At 38.5% G+C, this 14,333-nt stretch overlaps 1 protein-coding gene across 7 annotated transcripts in view; it reads right to left on the bottom strand.

Annotated features, from left to right (window-relative positions):
* Positions 1 to 1,444: 1,444 nt before the first annotated feature.
* HECW2 (HECT, C2 and WW domain containing E3 ubiquitin protein ligase 2) overlaps positions 1,445 to 14,333 on the bottom strand; it is a 195,735-nt gene continuing 182,846 nt past the window's right edge. For all 7 annotated transcript variants that reach the window (XM_013187450.3, XM_013187454.3, XM_048058416.2 and 4 more), the window contains one exon: positions 1,445 to 10,491. In XM_013187450.3, coding sequence (XP_013042904.3) covers positions 10,380 to 10,491 — 112 coding nt within the window. In that variant the 3' untranslated portion in view covers positions 1,445 to 10,379. The remainder of the gene's footprint in view (positions 10,492 to 14,333) is intronic.

The following is a 14,333-nucleotide window of genomic DNA, read 5'->3' as shown; positions in this document are numbered from 1 at the left end:
GATTATAGCATAAAGCTGCGTGTCTTAGGGGTGGTACTCCTCCTGTACTTAACCGACACTGAATGGTGTTTCTCTCTGTGAGGATAAAATAATCAAAACCAAAAACAACCAAACCATACAACAAGACCCACTACCCTATAGAGATTATCCACATCCCAAACATCTACAAGAGCACCATTGGCTGAAGCAACTTCACTGATCCCAAATGCCCAACTAAAACATGAAATGCTCAAACCACAGAAGGACATTTTGCAACAGGCACCACAGAATCAGCATGCTATCTCCTGCTGTATCTGCAGTGGTCAGTTCTGGAAATGACCATCATTGAAAACAAACACTCCCCCATCCAATAAGGATTATCATGACTGTATTCAATACAGGCCATTTACAGGTTTTCCGTATCAAAATCTCTGCAAGAATGCCACCACATTTGCACATAGGAAATGAGTACCAAAAGGCAAAGTCTCTGTATTTCACCAACACTTAGCAGAATTGCCTCAGTGTCATGTGGCACGAGATCTATACAGGCACCATTCTTCACACTGAGAAAAAAATGTGCAACTGTTTGATACATCGCATCAGGTATCGATGATCTGGAGGAAACTGTCTTATGAACCTAGAATTGAGAAGTACAACAGAGAACTGGGGCAGAAAGGTTCTCAAAGCCTCTCCTCCCCCCACAGCAGCTCCCCTTTAATGATTTAGGCTAGCTTGCACTTCATTTCCACTAGCAGCAAGATACTGCAAAATTACTGTCTGGGAAAGTTTAAAATAATAGAAATATACTTGAATATTGGATTCTAAAAAGAGTTCATGAAAACCGTAACATAGGAGAAGTGACAACTTGCCCTTCAAGAACAAAGGCCTACTTGGCCTGCGCCTTGGTGGACGAACCCTCACCCAAGTACTGAATAAAGACCAGTATCGCTCACTAGCTAGTATATCTGTTACCAAAGTAAGAAGAAATCTTTAGTGGGAGGCACTGACTTTTGTGAAAGACAGAAAAATACCTTTTTCCCTAAAGATATTTCCCTATGAAAATACAGCGTTTTTCTGTGTTAATCCGCCGTCATAAAGCACGTCGCTACTCATTCTGATACTCCAGACAAAAGCAGAGCTTTTTGTGAAGCCTGGGCCTCTCCAATGTGTTGACTGTAGTCTGCTGCTTTGTTGAATTTATATGATAGCCTTTGTTTCAAATGTTCTTGTTCAAATTCTGTTGCATATGGTTGGAGAATCCTTACTTTTTCTGCTACAAATGATGAGTTTTAACATGCCAGACTCCTTGGGCCACCAGAAGTCCCTTAGAAAAGGCGATGTAAGAAAGACTATCCTGTGGTTTCCCTACATGTCTTAAACTGATGCAAAGGACACACAATGACACAGAAGTGAGAGGCGCTCATTTAAACACTGTTATGACGTATTCAGAGGCACAATAAAAGAATTGATTTCTAAAGTGGATTTTGTAAGAAGATTTATTTTAATTAAGTGATTTCATGATGAAACATGGTCTTAAACAAAATAGAGATCAGTACGAAAATAAAATTATACACAGAAAAATCTTTTCCCCAATTGTTTTTGAATAACAGGAAATAAAACACAGCAGTCCTGTATTCAGCTGAGTAGATAATTATGTGAATGTGTGAGCAGTCAAACATTACAGTACAATCTTTGAAGCCAGGCACAACAAATGCCCGTCAAACACTCAACACATTTCATATCTGTTCTCTCTGCCTCAAGGAAAAAAAGTGAAATGTGATGCAATGTAAACGGAGAAAAGGACACACACCATCTTAATGCTTGAAGCACATTTTCCCCATTTAGTGTTTTTTGAAAGACATATACCAAATTCAAATGAAACAAATTAGCTTGTAGAAAGATAGAAAAACTTGGTATTGTATTTGATATATAGTCTTGTGAACACTTAACTGAAACATATGGAAAGGATTAAAAAATACACCACGTGTCCTACTTAAAGCTTAGAAATAAATATGCACTCTGTATTCTCAGTGCCTGAAATTCTTTAAAAACAAATAACTTGGTATAAAATTATATCAAGTAATTGTCAAAAATGAGGGAGATGCACCTATATACCTGTTAGATTCTGGATGCCTGCATCCCCACTACAAAAACTTGTAAAACTATATGCGGTTTCAAACATGCTGAATAACCCAAACCATAGCCTAGCAAGGGCAAGAATACTGACTGACCTGGGGGAGCCAGTACTCTACACCACATCCCTCAAGACCTTCTTTTCTCCAAAGTTTTCCCCTTCCATACTGTACCAAGCCTTACAAGTGTAAATGTTCAATCACTTATACAAAAAGCAGCCTTGCTGATCAGAATTTGTGGATGTCCTCAAGGCTATTTCATTCCAAGGAAAAACAGAGTACAAAGAAAAAGCATCCTCCTAAGATGATATACGTACTTAATATTATTATAATTCGTCTTCCTCCCTGCAATGCTGATAATAAACAGCAGTCTCCTGAGTGTTGCAGACTCGTTGCAGAAAAATGTCCTGCTCTATGGAACTATTGAACCATTATGGTCCAACACACTGAATGTCTTCTAGTTTAGGACTTAAGTTTACATGAAACTCTTCCCACCTCAGTTACCATGCTGAAGAAGAAAACTGAAATGAATTCTTCTTTTGACTTTTATACCAGACTTGGATATCCAATAGTCTTGGCTTTTAGGTAAAGAACCAGGTCAGCTTTTAGGTAGAGGACCAGGTCTTGAAATTCTTCCTGCCCTCTTACTTGATACTTTTTCTGACAATGTCACTAGAGTGTGAATGAACTCAAGACTTGCATCAGCTTGGCCAAAGCTAACAAGATAATTGAGAATAGTTTTATTATCTTAAATAACCTTTAGAAACTTCACATCAATCCCAGAATGACAAAAAAACTCTTTGTGGAAATTCGTAGTTCTTACACAACCATAACACAAAACTCAAACACTAAAAAAAAAACAAACCTATGTTTTCACACAGATAAATGTTGGGGGTTTGGCCCATCACATTTAAAATGAAAGTCCTCTTAAGTAGTGAAGATTTAACTTTTTAACAGATACTATTTCTCTTGCCAAATGCAGCTAGTAGTAAATATAATAATTATTTGTAAAACCAGTTAAAAAGGACTTCCAGACACGACCCTTATTTAGAAGCTTTCATTTTCCTGAGAGCAGTGAAATTAAAAAATAAAAAAAGGTAAAACAAGAAATAAACAAAAAGAGAAAATGGTTTTCAGATTGTGTGCTTTAGATTTTCAAAACCTGAAATAATTAGCCAACATGTCTTTCAGTGGTAGTAACAGTAACCTATTTCAGGATAAATAGTCATTTTTCCTTGGCACATTATCATAGCCTAATTTTCAAGCTAAAAGTATCTCCTTTTGTACATCCAGTGGTCAGCACAGCTCACTGCCCCACTAGCTATTTCCAAGCCCAGTCCTTTTCCTGTCCCTACTCTTTCAGTCTTGTCTCCACTTTAGCACTGTTCCACAGCTCCATTTCGCATGTTGTAGAACTGCCGTATCTTATCATTACAGCACCTACAATTACATTCCTTCCTTAGCACTATTTATGAGGCGTCAGAGATTTATTTGCTTATTCATGTAGTAATCTCGGCTCCAATGTCTGACTACAGTCATCATGACCATCACATATGATGTCTCAGCAAAGTATTTTTTCACTGGCCAGATTTCTATTGTTAGATGAATATTTTTAACTATAAAAATTGTAATTCTCCTGATTTAACATGAGAGCTTTTGAATAGTCAATAGAATATGTGAGGAGCTGCTTGTACTGCAACTAACAGGCAATGGAGATGTGAAATACCCTTTGGAAGAAACCAGTTGAAGGGCTGTATGACAAAGCCTCCATCTGTGGAAGGCACGGACCTCACTACAAAAACAATTCCCCCTCTGCTGTGATCTCCGGATCCACGGTCATCTGCGTCCCTGTGAGGGCTTGTGCTTCCAGCCAACAGCCTGAAGCAGCTTACGAGAATTGGACAATTCTGTCAACATAAAATATCACAGGAAAAATCCCCTGCCTCGCTATGAACTTGGCAAAACTGAAGTCAAAGCACATTTGACCCTTGGATACCTAATCACATGCCCGGTTTCCAAAAAACATTTAGTACTATTAGGTTAAGAGATCTTTTTTCTTCAACTGTTCACAGTGTGAGAGGAACTACGATCCCATGGACTCTTTGTACTGAAGGGAGCTGGTTCTCATTGCAAAGGAGACCAGTTTAATTCTTGACGGAAAAAATAAATACCACCACAATCTCACTCTGATACTATAGTTACAGTCAGTGTAGGCCATCAGCATTTGTCTCCAGGTGATTGCAGGATTATGTGCAATTAAAAAGGAGAGGATGGCCAGCCTTTGGAAGGCAGCCCAGCATAAGGGAGACCAGAGTCCTATGGAGTTTTGTAGGTCTCTATGTTTAAAAACTGATTATATTGATGTCAGCACAAAACTATGTTAAATTAGTGGAACAATATACCTCCTGAGTGCTTAGTAAAAACCCTCTAAGACAGACAGAGCCTCTTCTAGTGGGGCCGAAGGAGAAGTTTCTAGAAGTTAAAAACAAACAAACACAAACTGGAAAAACAACAAAAAATACCACAATTTTCATTACTCAGAAGTTTTTTAAAGGAATCTAGGATTGGAAGAAACAGCTTGGCTTCCTTTCACATTCACCATGAGTTTAAGAGAATTGTCAGAAGGCATCTACAATTATATTTGTTTTTTACAGGTTACATTTGCAATGTAATCTGACTGCACTTGGTACATAAAGGAATCAAGTTCAAAATTGCAATTATCAATTTAGAAGGGGGCTGATTAATGAGTGTAGTAATTCTTTTACAATAGCCCTCAGGAAATATTGTAATTGCATTCTGAATACATACAGATACTACTACAGGTTGTAGCCATTCAGAGAAGTCCGTGACTGTCATCCTTTTACCTACAGCCAGTAGTCTTTCTAAGCAGTGACAAAATGGTCAGTATGTCACTGATTTTAATCAGAACTCTAAAATTAATCATGAGTTTACCTTATAATACCTATGGCATAATGTCACTGAACAAAATCTGTAAAGTAGAGCCCTAAATGAAGTTTCAGCCTGAACAATACTTTTCTTTCCAGTAAAACTATTTTAGTAAATACTACAAATGCTTCAATAAAAACCTTTTCATAGCAATGAATGTTTGAAATATTAGATGTCTACTGCATTTGCACCAGTCTGAAACCAAACAGAAGCACTGTGAAGCTAATGGCCTACACGCAACAAGTAAACCAACACACACACTGTGAAAACTGTGTGTTTATATGGCCAGCTTTATAATTTTGCGTATTAGTAGCAAAAATGGGTCGTAAAAAGGCTTTTAACCTTAATGGATTTACAGTAAAGTTCTCTCCCCCTAGTACTTACCTAACATATATTTATTTTCCCTGAAAGCAAGGAATTTCAAATTCAATGCTTTATGCTTCTTTATTGTAGAATATTTAAGTAAAAGGTTAGACTAGTCCAACAGCAGCCACTGTGACTATGCTAATAAAGTTGTAAAGTTGTTTTTTACTTGCAATTGGTGAGCTAATCAGCCCCTAATACTTCTGCAGTTCTGTTTCAGACTGCATAGTAAAGCCAAAATGCAAACAGTTTGAGAAGCCACGTTTGAGTAATTATTCTGAAATTTTGCTTAGAGTTCAATTTGCTTGCCCAGGGAGGAAGGGATGAGAAGAGAAAATAGCAGTGATGGTTGAGCATTAATACTGCAAGGTTAACATTAACACTCTTATGGTTAAGTTTGTAACTACGACTGGAGACCATCCTTATTGCCCAATTCCCATTAGTGCTAACAGGAATAGATTAGTCCTCCGCTTAAAATCGGTGGCAAGAAAATGTAACTGCTAGTATAATTTAATACAAGTAAGTTTCAATCACTAAAAAGAATTAACTTGCTGTATGCCATGGGAAATGAACTTACACAGGCTATTCAAACACAGCTACCAGAGATTCCCCTTCTGTGCACAGGAATTCCTTCATTCCAGAGACAGGATGCTTGCACACATCTCCAGAAACCTCTGCAGATAGCACTGGAGTGACTTTACATCTGCAATTAATACTGCTGAGATTAGAGTCAGCAACCAGATGATACCAGTGCTAATGCTTCAGAAGGAAGCCTTTTTTTTTTTTTTTTGACTTTTAAAAAGGATTAAAAATACATAGGAAACCACAAAACTGCTTTCTTTCCTATAATTTGAAACTGAGCAAACTGCCAGTCCACTGCCAGTTTATCTCATGCCAGAAACTTCATCTGATGTCCTGCCAGCATGCTGCTGCCTCGATTTTCGGTTTCGCTAAAGATTACATATATTCACTAAGGTTAACAGCTTTAATGTGGAGTTCATGATGTGCCCAGCACACCTGCATACGCAGACAGATTTCATCCTAGATGCTCTCTAAGCATCATTAACACCTTTTTATGGTAGGTTCACAACACGGACAACAAAAACTATTTTTAAAAGCAAGGAAAGGGGCAAATATTTGATGAATACCAAGGAAAAAAGCAGGTAGAGAGTGGGGGAAAAGGTTTGCTTTTGATTAGAATCATGTTAAATGGGATTTTATTTTGGATTGAAAGAATACTTTCACAAGATAACCTGCAATGTGCTGCTGAAGGTGTTACAAAGGTAACAGACAGCCATCTCCCACCTGTTGTGGGTGAAAACACTGCTACAGTAAGCACCCTGGCTTGCAGCTTTTGAATGGTTAACTGCTTGCTACAGTAGGCACCGCACTGGATAAAGTCAATGATGACAAGCTTTCCTGGTGTATTTAGGAGTGTTGTGGTTCAGCTGACTGTTGGTATGCCCAGGGGTGCTGAGACCTGGCACAGGTGTACCCCAGGAAGAGGTGGGCATGGTTCCTTGGGTGCTGGGCATTACGCAGTGTGCAAGGACCCGCTGGCTGCTTTTTGGCTAGCAGTGCATGGCTCAGCTTCCTGGCACAGCAGGAAACATGGGCACCTCACTTCAACTCTGCGGGTGCTTAGACTTTGTCTGATGGAGATGCTGTAGGTGAAGTTAGTACAGGTTGTCATCACGGCTACAGCCAAAGGGAATCTTTTGTCTACTCCTTGAAGACTAGCTTTTTTCCTTCCTAAGTGGAAAGCTCCTTAGCACTGTCTGGAAAATCTCTGAGGAAGTACAGAGCTTTTGGAAACGCTTCTTCATCTTTCTCTATTCTGGCCCCTTGTGCCTGCCACAGGGTGACATAAGCTAAAGCACTATGGTTGCTGATTGCATCTGCAGGACACAAAAGTTGGCTATCACTTGGGACGTGTTCAATGGGAAAGGCTTCCCACACTGAGGAGAGAATATTTCACTCCATAGCCAGGAGATGTACTGGTCTGACAAAGGTCAGGCTTCCTTTTCTGTACACCCTCCCTGCTTATCTCTTCAGAGCAACAGCACTGCCTATATAATCACTGAGAGCCAGCCACGTGCTCGAGGCAGCACAGGTAGCTGTATCTGGGCAGCTAACTCTTCATCACTTTCAAATAGGATTTCTTGAGAGTCCTCCAGGTGATGTTGGCAGAAAAAGAGCAAGAAGCAGCTTCTCAGTCTCTCTGGATCTTAATGCTACATGGATTCCAGATTTCTTTTGACAGCTGACCCGCTGTTGATCCTATCACATCTTTACAGAATACTGGATCATCGTGACTGATTTCAATTATTTATGTATGCATAAACACAGAACAAATAGGTGTAGTAAATATATTTAAATAAAAACTGACAAGATGCATTTATTCTTCTAGATTTGTACAAAAGCATAACTTAAAGGCAGACTAGTATAAACTTACTGTGTGCCAAATATTTAAACTTTTCATTCCAAAGAGTTCCTGGTTCAAAAATCGTAGATACAGTTTCCACCTGGGAAATCTCCTTTTTAGACCACAGGTAACACAGGAGTGTAAAATCAAAATTCTGCAGTCCTTCAACCGAGCAAAAGTTGCACTCTGATTTGAGTGCCTGAGTTTTAGCTACTCAGTGAATGGATCATATGAAACATGAGCCATGCTGGAGTGACCTGATGAAAAGTCAGTTTGCCTACTGCTCGCTCATCCGCATTCTGAAAAAAGGTGTGCATTAGCATCTGTGATGTGCAATTTTAGCAAAGACTGATAAATATATGTGTAAAAATAGGGAAATGTTTGGATTTTTCTTTGCTACTTCATGCCAGCCAGAAGTAGAGCAGGAGAACCTACGTTACTTAGGTAACAGAGTCCCAGATGTCATGCAGAAGCTCAATTATTCCTGAAATCAAATAATACTTTCACTCTGATTTTGCAAGTGGGGTTTCCTTTGCACAGGTAACACTTGCTCAGGAAGCCTGAAGGGTTTTCTCAGTCTTTGCAGCCACCACCACAGCTGCACCTGCCTTCCAACTTGTAGGGTGGAATGGCAGTCTTTGCTGACAACACCTCCGCTGACATTCTCCATAGGAAAAACACTCCCAAAGGAACGAGCAGGATACCTCCCTGAGATGCCCTTTCAAGAGTCTCCAAAGTGAGAACGTTGAGTTTACTTCAGAGGCTACTATTCCCACGAAACAGGGCATGCTGTGCTTCAGTGCTACCAAGAAGACTAGCGCAAAGCTAGATTGATGTTCTTGTCATCCAGTGTCCACGTGCAACTTCCTGGAATTTAAAACATCTGGACGCACTGCATTACAGCAGCTGTACAAGAAAGTGCTCAGCCGCATTCGTGTTCCACAAGACCATCTAGAGGAAAGTACCAAAAATAGATGCAAGCAAGCCTTGTGTATTTCAGCAAAATTAAGCATGAGGAAATTTGTGTCCATGCAATGTTTGATATACCATAAAAATTCTTTCAAATAACATTTTATAAGAAAACTATTTATCAGTGAAAAGGCAAGACACAATGAACACTTTACATCTTGTAGGAGTTCATTGATATGAACAGTGGCATTATGACCAGTGACTCACCTTAGAGTAGGTTACTCATAGATTTCCAAATGAACTAGTGTTTCATGGTGCTGTACAAATAAAAAGTTGTGGGGAGCATATGAAATATCTGTATTAAACTCCACTGCATTAAGTTATCCAATGCATGAAAAATGATCCAGATGCATTTAAAATAAATGCATATTACGATATCACATATAGTATTATAAAATTATTACTTATGTGCACAGTCCTGATATCTATAGACATGGCACCGTGAAGAAAGCCTGGTTCCTAAGCGTTTTTATAGATACTTGATAGTGATACAGTTTGCTGTCAGTCAGATCGTAATGTCCCATCAACTTTGGTACTTTCAGTGCAAAATATTTTTGGGAGTTTTTTACTCTTATAAAAATAAAAGGCTTTTTTTTTTTCCTTTGATAGTGCTCAAAGAATAAACACTAGCAGAATGTCTGTTCAAGCATGGAAAGTGACAAGAACAGAAAGAGCATTTTTGTTTGTTTCCTGTGTACACTCTAAGAAACGTAATACAATGAGCCTATAAAAATAAACAGAAGTCGCTGTGTTAGGATTTTTTTTCCTGATATGCTGCGATAAATTTCTAGTTTCTTCTTAAAATAGTTTCCATGCAGTACAAACCATAAAATCAGTCTGATTTTATGAAGTTATTAAGTTCATTTAACAGCTCATCTTTTGTCATATACAGCACTGGCAAACATTTCCACAAACCTCCTTAATGCAAGCCATTGTTGTTGCATCCTTTCTTACTGACTTTCCTTCCAATTCACTTCTGTCACAGGAACTTGAATTCTATGGTGCACACCATGCAGGCACTCGTAGTCTTAGGTATAGCAAATACTGAATATGCTGTTATAACATACGGCATAAAGTAATGTACCTTAATGAACATTCTTAAAAAAAAAAAAAAAGTATATTGTATGATTTTTCGCTAATTTACTGAGTAGGTGGGGGCCTGAATGATTTCACATTTTGACTTGAATTTTCTATTCAGCAACTCTGGTGAAATCCAGTTTTCAGGTACATGTCAGTTTTGCAGTAGTCAGGTTGATCACAACACAGGATCACACATTTCTTGTTTGCTCAGAAAATAAAACATAACAAGTTTGGCCGACCTGAAAAAGTGTGGATTGCAAGACTTGTTTTTCCCTGCACGTCAGGCACACTCTAGATTCACTGCAGAGAATTCTGCCACTATCACAACGCTTTATAATTGCTTCATAAGCTCTTTCATGGAACCTCATTATTTGAATTGCATCATAAAACGATTTTCCTCTAGGAAATCCAATACAAACGTTCATTCATTCTTTGAGAAGGCAGATCCACAAAAGTCCAAAGAGCCGGGCACTGTGGTTTGTGCATCACTCAAGTCCAAAAGTACTTGTCTCTTCAACTGCTGTCAACAGTTTTTCATATAGCATAGAGAATGATGGATAAGGGGGAAGGTCCAGACGATTGAAACAAGTGTGAGCCCTGAGGGGGAATAAAGAGGAGGTAGAGAAGTACATTATTTAAAAAGTTCAAAAGAAAATATGCAGACTGATACATGCATGCATATAGATGGCCAGGTAGTATTCTTTCAGAAGACTGTTCTTCTGTCAAATGATGTTTTCCAACTGAACAAGTAGTATGGTTTAATGCACTTTTTTTCTAATTAAAATAACCAGTAAGGAGCTTTTATGAAGGCCTTTAGAAACACAATGACAGCTCAGGAGGCATGGGATAAATTTTATCCATTAAATGTGCAGGAGAAAAGAATGATATAACATGGTACAAATCAAGCAGTCTGTTCTGAAACCTTGGCTTTAAATGGATCTTAGGAAAAGTAATTTATTTTTCTGTATTGATGATATTTGAATACTGTATTTGTAATCATAAACGGTCCACTTCAGTATGATGAATATGCATAAGTTATTAGATTTGATGAAAGATTAAGAAATATGCAAGATATACAAGGAAACAATCCCATAGTAATAAAGAACAGACAAATTGGATGCTCTTCCTTGTACATTTCCTCAGCACATAGATCATGTTGCTGGGAAGTTACTGCTTGTGCTGATTTACACTGTGTATCTGGCCCTGCAAGTCGACGACCTTTAGAATACTACTTTTTGTAATTACACAAAACTATGCAAGTAGCTATAACATACCATCCTGTTTTCTGAAGAGACAAACCACGTGGTTTATTTCTCAGTTTCCAAAGTCCATCTGCCTCAGTTTTCTGAGGCTTTGAACTGACTTTTGAAACCTCTTCCAGGGAATGAAAAGGGAGATGACAAAAGTTTCTTCTTTTAGTAGAACGGGTGCCCTTGCCTGGCTTCAGTGTAGGCTAAGGAAGATACTTTCTAAAGCACCATAGTGGATGAGCCTGCTCTACTGAAATAGATAGAGCTTTTAATGTGGCATGTTCTTGAGGAAGAAATGATAGGAAGGAAAGCTGGAGGAAGTATCTTTCCCACTTTGAAGATTTATACTAAAAATTGAATTTTGCACCCCTAAATACAGTATGCTTGAAAGTACACTCATAGTATACACTGTATAGTGGAGAGAGCATTTCCCCAGCCTGTACTCCAGGAGCCTGATAAAAATTCTTCCACTCTGCCACCCCACTAAGGCTCTTGAAGGAAGGCTTTCTCTGTACTTCTGTTTTGCCTTTCCAAAATTCTTACAAAGTAACAAGTAAACTATTATTGCCTTCATTATTATGACGATGATTTAAATAGAAATTTCCACTTAGAAGAAAGAGGCTGATTTAGACCCAGCAGCAAATGGGCAACTGGAGCACAGTGTCTGGAAGGGCTTAGTGACTGCTCGGGTTCAGTGAAGATTGTGGAAGAGTCTTAGGCAATTCACAGCCTAACCACATGCTTCTGCTGCTTGGGGCTGACAACCACTCATTAGAAGTATGGATCATGCTGTGTGGGCTGTAAAACCACAACTTATAAAAGACACAGTATATAATTAGTGAGGGATTCATTACAAGCTGGTTTAATAGTAATTTGGCATATTATCTACATTTATTAAGAGAATTGAGTTTTATCTTAATTTTAAGGGCAATTTTAAACACATAATCACCTACTTTGGAAAACCAAGTCATTAAAGAAGACAAAAACTTAAGATCTTGGCCTACTGAGGGAACGTATGCCTTTCTCACCCTCACAAGAAAATTTTAAGCCTCCAGGAGGAAAGGTCTTTCTTCTCTGGACAGCATTTTCCCATTCCAACATACCAAACCATGTGGACACTAATTGTTCATCTTCTTGGACTCACATTTGATGACATAAGGAAAAATACCTTGGTTCCTGAAGTCTAAATTTCCAGGCAATCTCCACTTCATTACATGTTGAACGGTATTACAGCAGTAAAATAGAGTGACTTAGGGTAAAGTCTAGCAGCAAGGTGCATGCTATTTGCATATGAATCATTGCATGCATTACCATTAGCTCCTATCTGTACAGCAATGAAAGCTACCTGGAGCACAACCAACTTCTTAGCAAGGAAGTGAACTGAAAGAGTAACAGTCCCCCTGTTGATTTAGTCTGATATACAACACAACGTGAAAGAAAGGAATAGAAGTGGCATCAGGGATAGCAATAGTTAAGCCAAACTCATAAAAATCAGCCTTTTCAGGGCCTTTCATGTGCTACTGACTTACTACTGTAAAAGACAGTGATATCAGCTAAGCAACCTGATGTGTCTCACAGAAATCTCACTATTTTGATTCAGCTCAACTGATTACACAGCAATCAGAACAGTGTAAACTCCATAAATATCAAATTAATATGTTTGTGTTTATATTCAGAGACATTTAAACCACAATCACAAACCTACATAACTATATTAGTTGCCTTCTGTGCCTCAAAATCAAGAAGAAGAAATAGGGACAGGTGTTTTCGTGTGTTTTTAAGCTGTGCAGTAGTTATTTTAGAAACAGGAAAAAAAAAGCAAAATCCACTGACTTGTTGAATCCTAGCTTTTGCCACACTCATGCCAAGCATTACCAGATTTTACAAGCACTCCCACTGAAATTAAAAGAGCAATTTACAAACTGTAACACTGCCACAAGTGAGTGATGGTGCCTGAACACAAATGCTTTAGTTATCTGAGAATCAGCAAGAGTCAAAGAGTCCTAGGGCAGCATTCTCATCAGATCCAGCAATGTGTTTACACACAGGACTTGTTTGGAAAACTGAAAGTTTGCTATTCAGGATCACTGTTAACAATGTCTTACTTTCCAGCCAGTACTACTTGGTGTTTGCACAGTAAGTCTTTGAAGCTGGTGAGACTCGGGCTGAAGCTAGACTGTACACAGGAACTAGATATTTTAAAATGCAAATACAGCTTTCTGCTTAGGGCTTAGTCCATTTAAGTGTAAACGTGGAAGATCAGTTATTTTTTATGAGGTCAAAGTTCCACATATGAATGCCAGGAATTGCTAGCTCACAACAACTGTAGATGTTTGTCATACACAGTTGTTTATTTTAACAAGCACTGTAGCATTGGGTTACTTGAGCTTTCGCATTTGTGAAAGTATGTTAAAAGCTATCTACAGAGACAGAAATCAAATGTTTCCTAAACAAGGGAATCATAAATTAAAACTGAAGTGCATGATTCTCCTAAATGCGAAGAGCTGGCATTTCCCCCTTACTTGCTGAACTGAATATGGTAGTTTATATTCTCTACACATTTCTCCGTGTTGCTCTACAAGAAGTAGTTTTATTCTGCAGTTTATGACAGTCAGGGCTCTGCACAATCTTTTCAGAGGACATTCTGAGTATCCTGTTCAGGCAAGTCCTGACCTTTTCCACACTGCAAGCTGTGCTTGTTAGCACCAGGAATTTCAGTATTAGAGAACATGCAGATAGGCTTCCACAATCCACTTTCTTACTTAAACTTAAAAAAAATGATTAGATTTAGGTCAGGAATAATTGAAAAAGAAAATCAAAGCTTTTTCTTTTTTAAACAGAATCAAAACTAGCCCATAGGTCATTCATAACAAAGTAGGCTTATCTGACTACAAGGTATCATGAAGCCTCTGAAAGATATTATTTAGTTTGAAATATCCATTTCCAGAATTTGCTTATCTTGTACCATAAGGTGGCAAGATGGCTTTGTTTAAAGGCTACCTGCCATGTCTGTGGATTTCACACTGCTGTTTCTGTTTCTTTGACTTTCTCAGTGTGGTTCAAATGGCAGCCTGCAGGTCGGAGAGAACCCAAGAGATGTCCCTGCCTCTGACATTAAGCTGGAGAAAGCAGCTAAGGGTTGCTGGTCAGAGAAACTCTCCATGTGTTGGACAACCATTTTGTGCCTAA

This window comes from Anser cygnoides, chromosome 6, assembly GCF_040182565.1.
Source record: "Anser cygnoides isolate HZ-2024a breed goose chromosome 6, Taihu_goose_T2T_genome, whole genome shotgun sequence".
Classification (NCBI taxonomy): Eukaryota; Metazoa; Chordata; class Aves; order Anseriformes; family Anatidae; genus Anser; species Anser cygnoides.
Note: the sequence above shows the minus strand (reverse complement) of the source record. Positions and strands in the feature narration are given on the sequence as shown.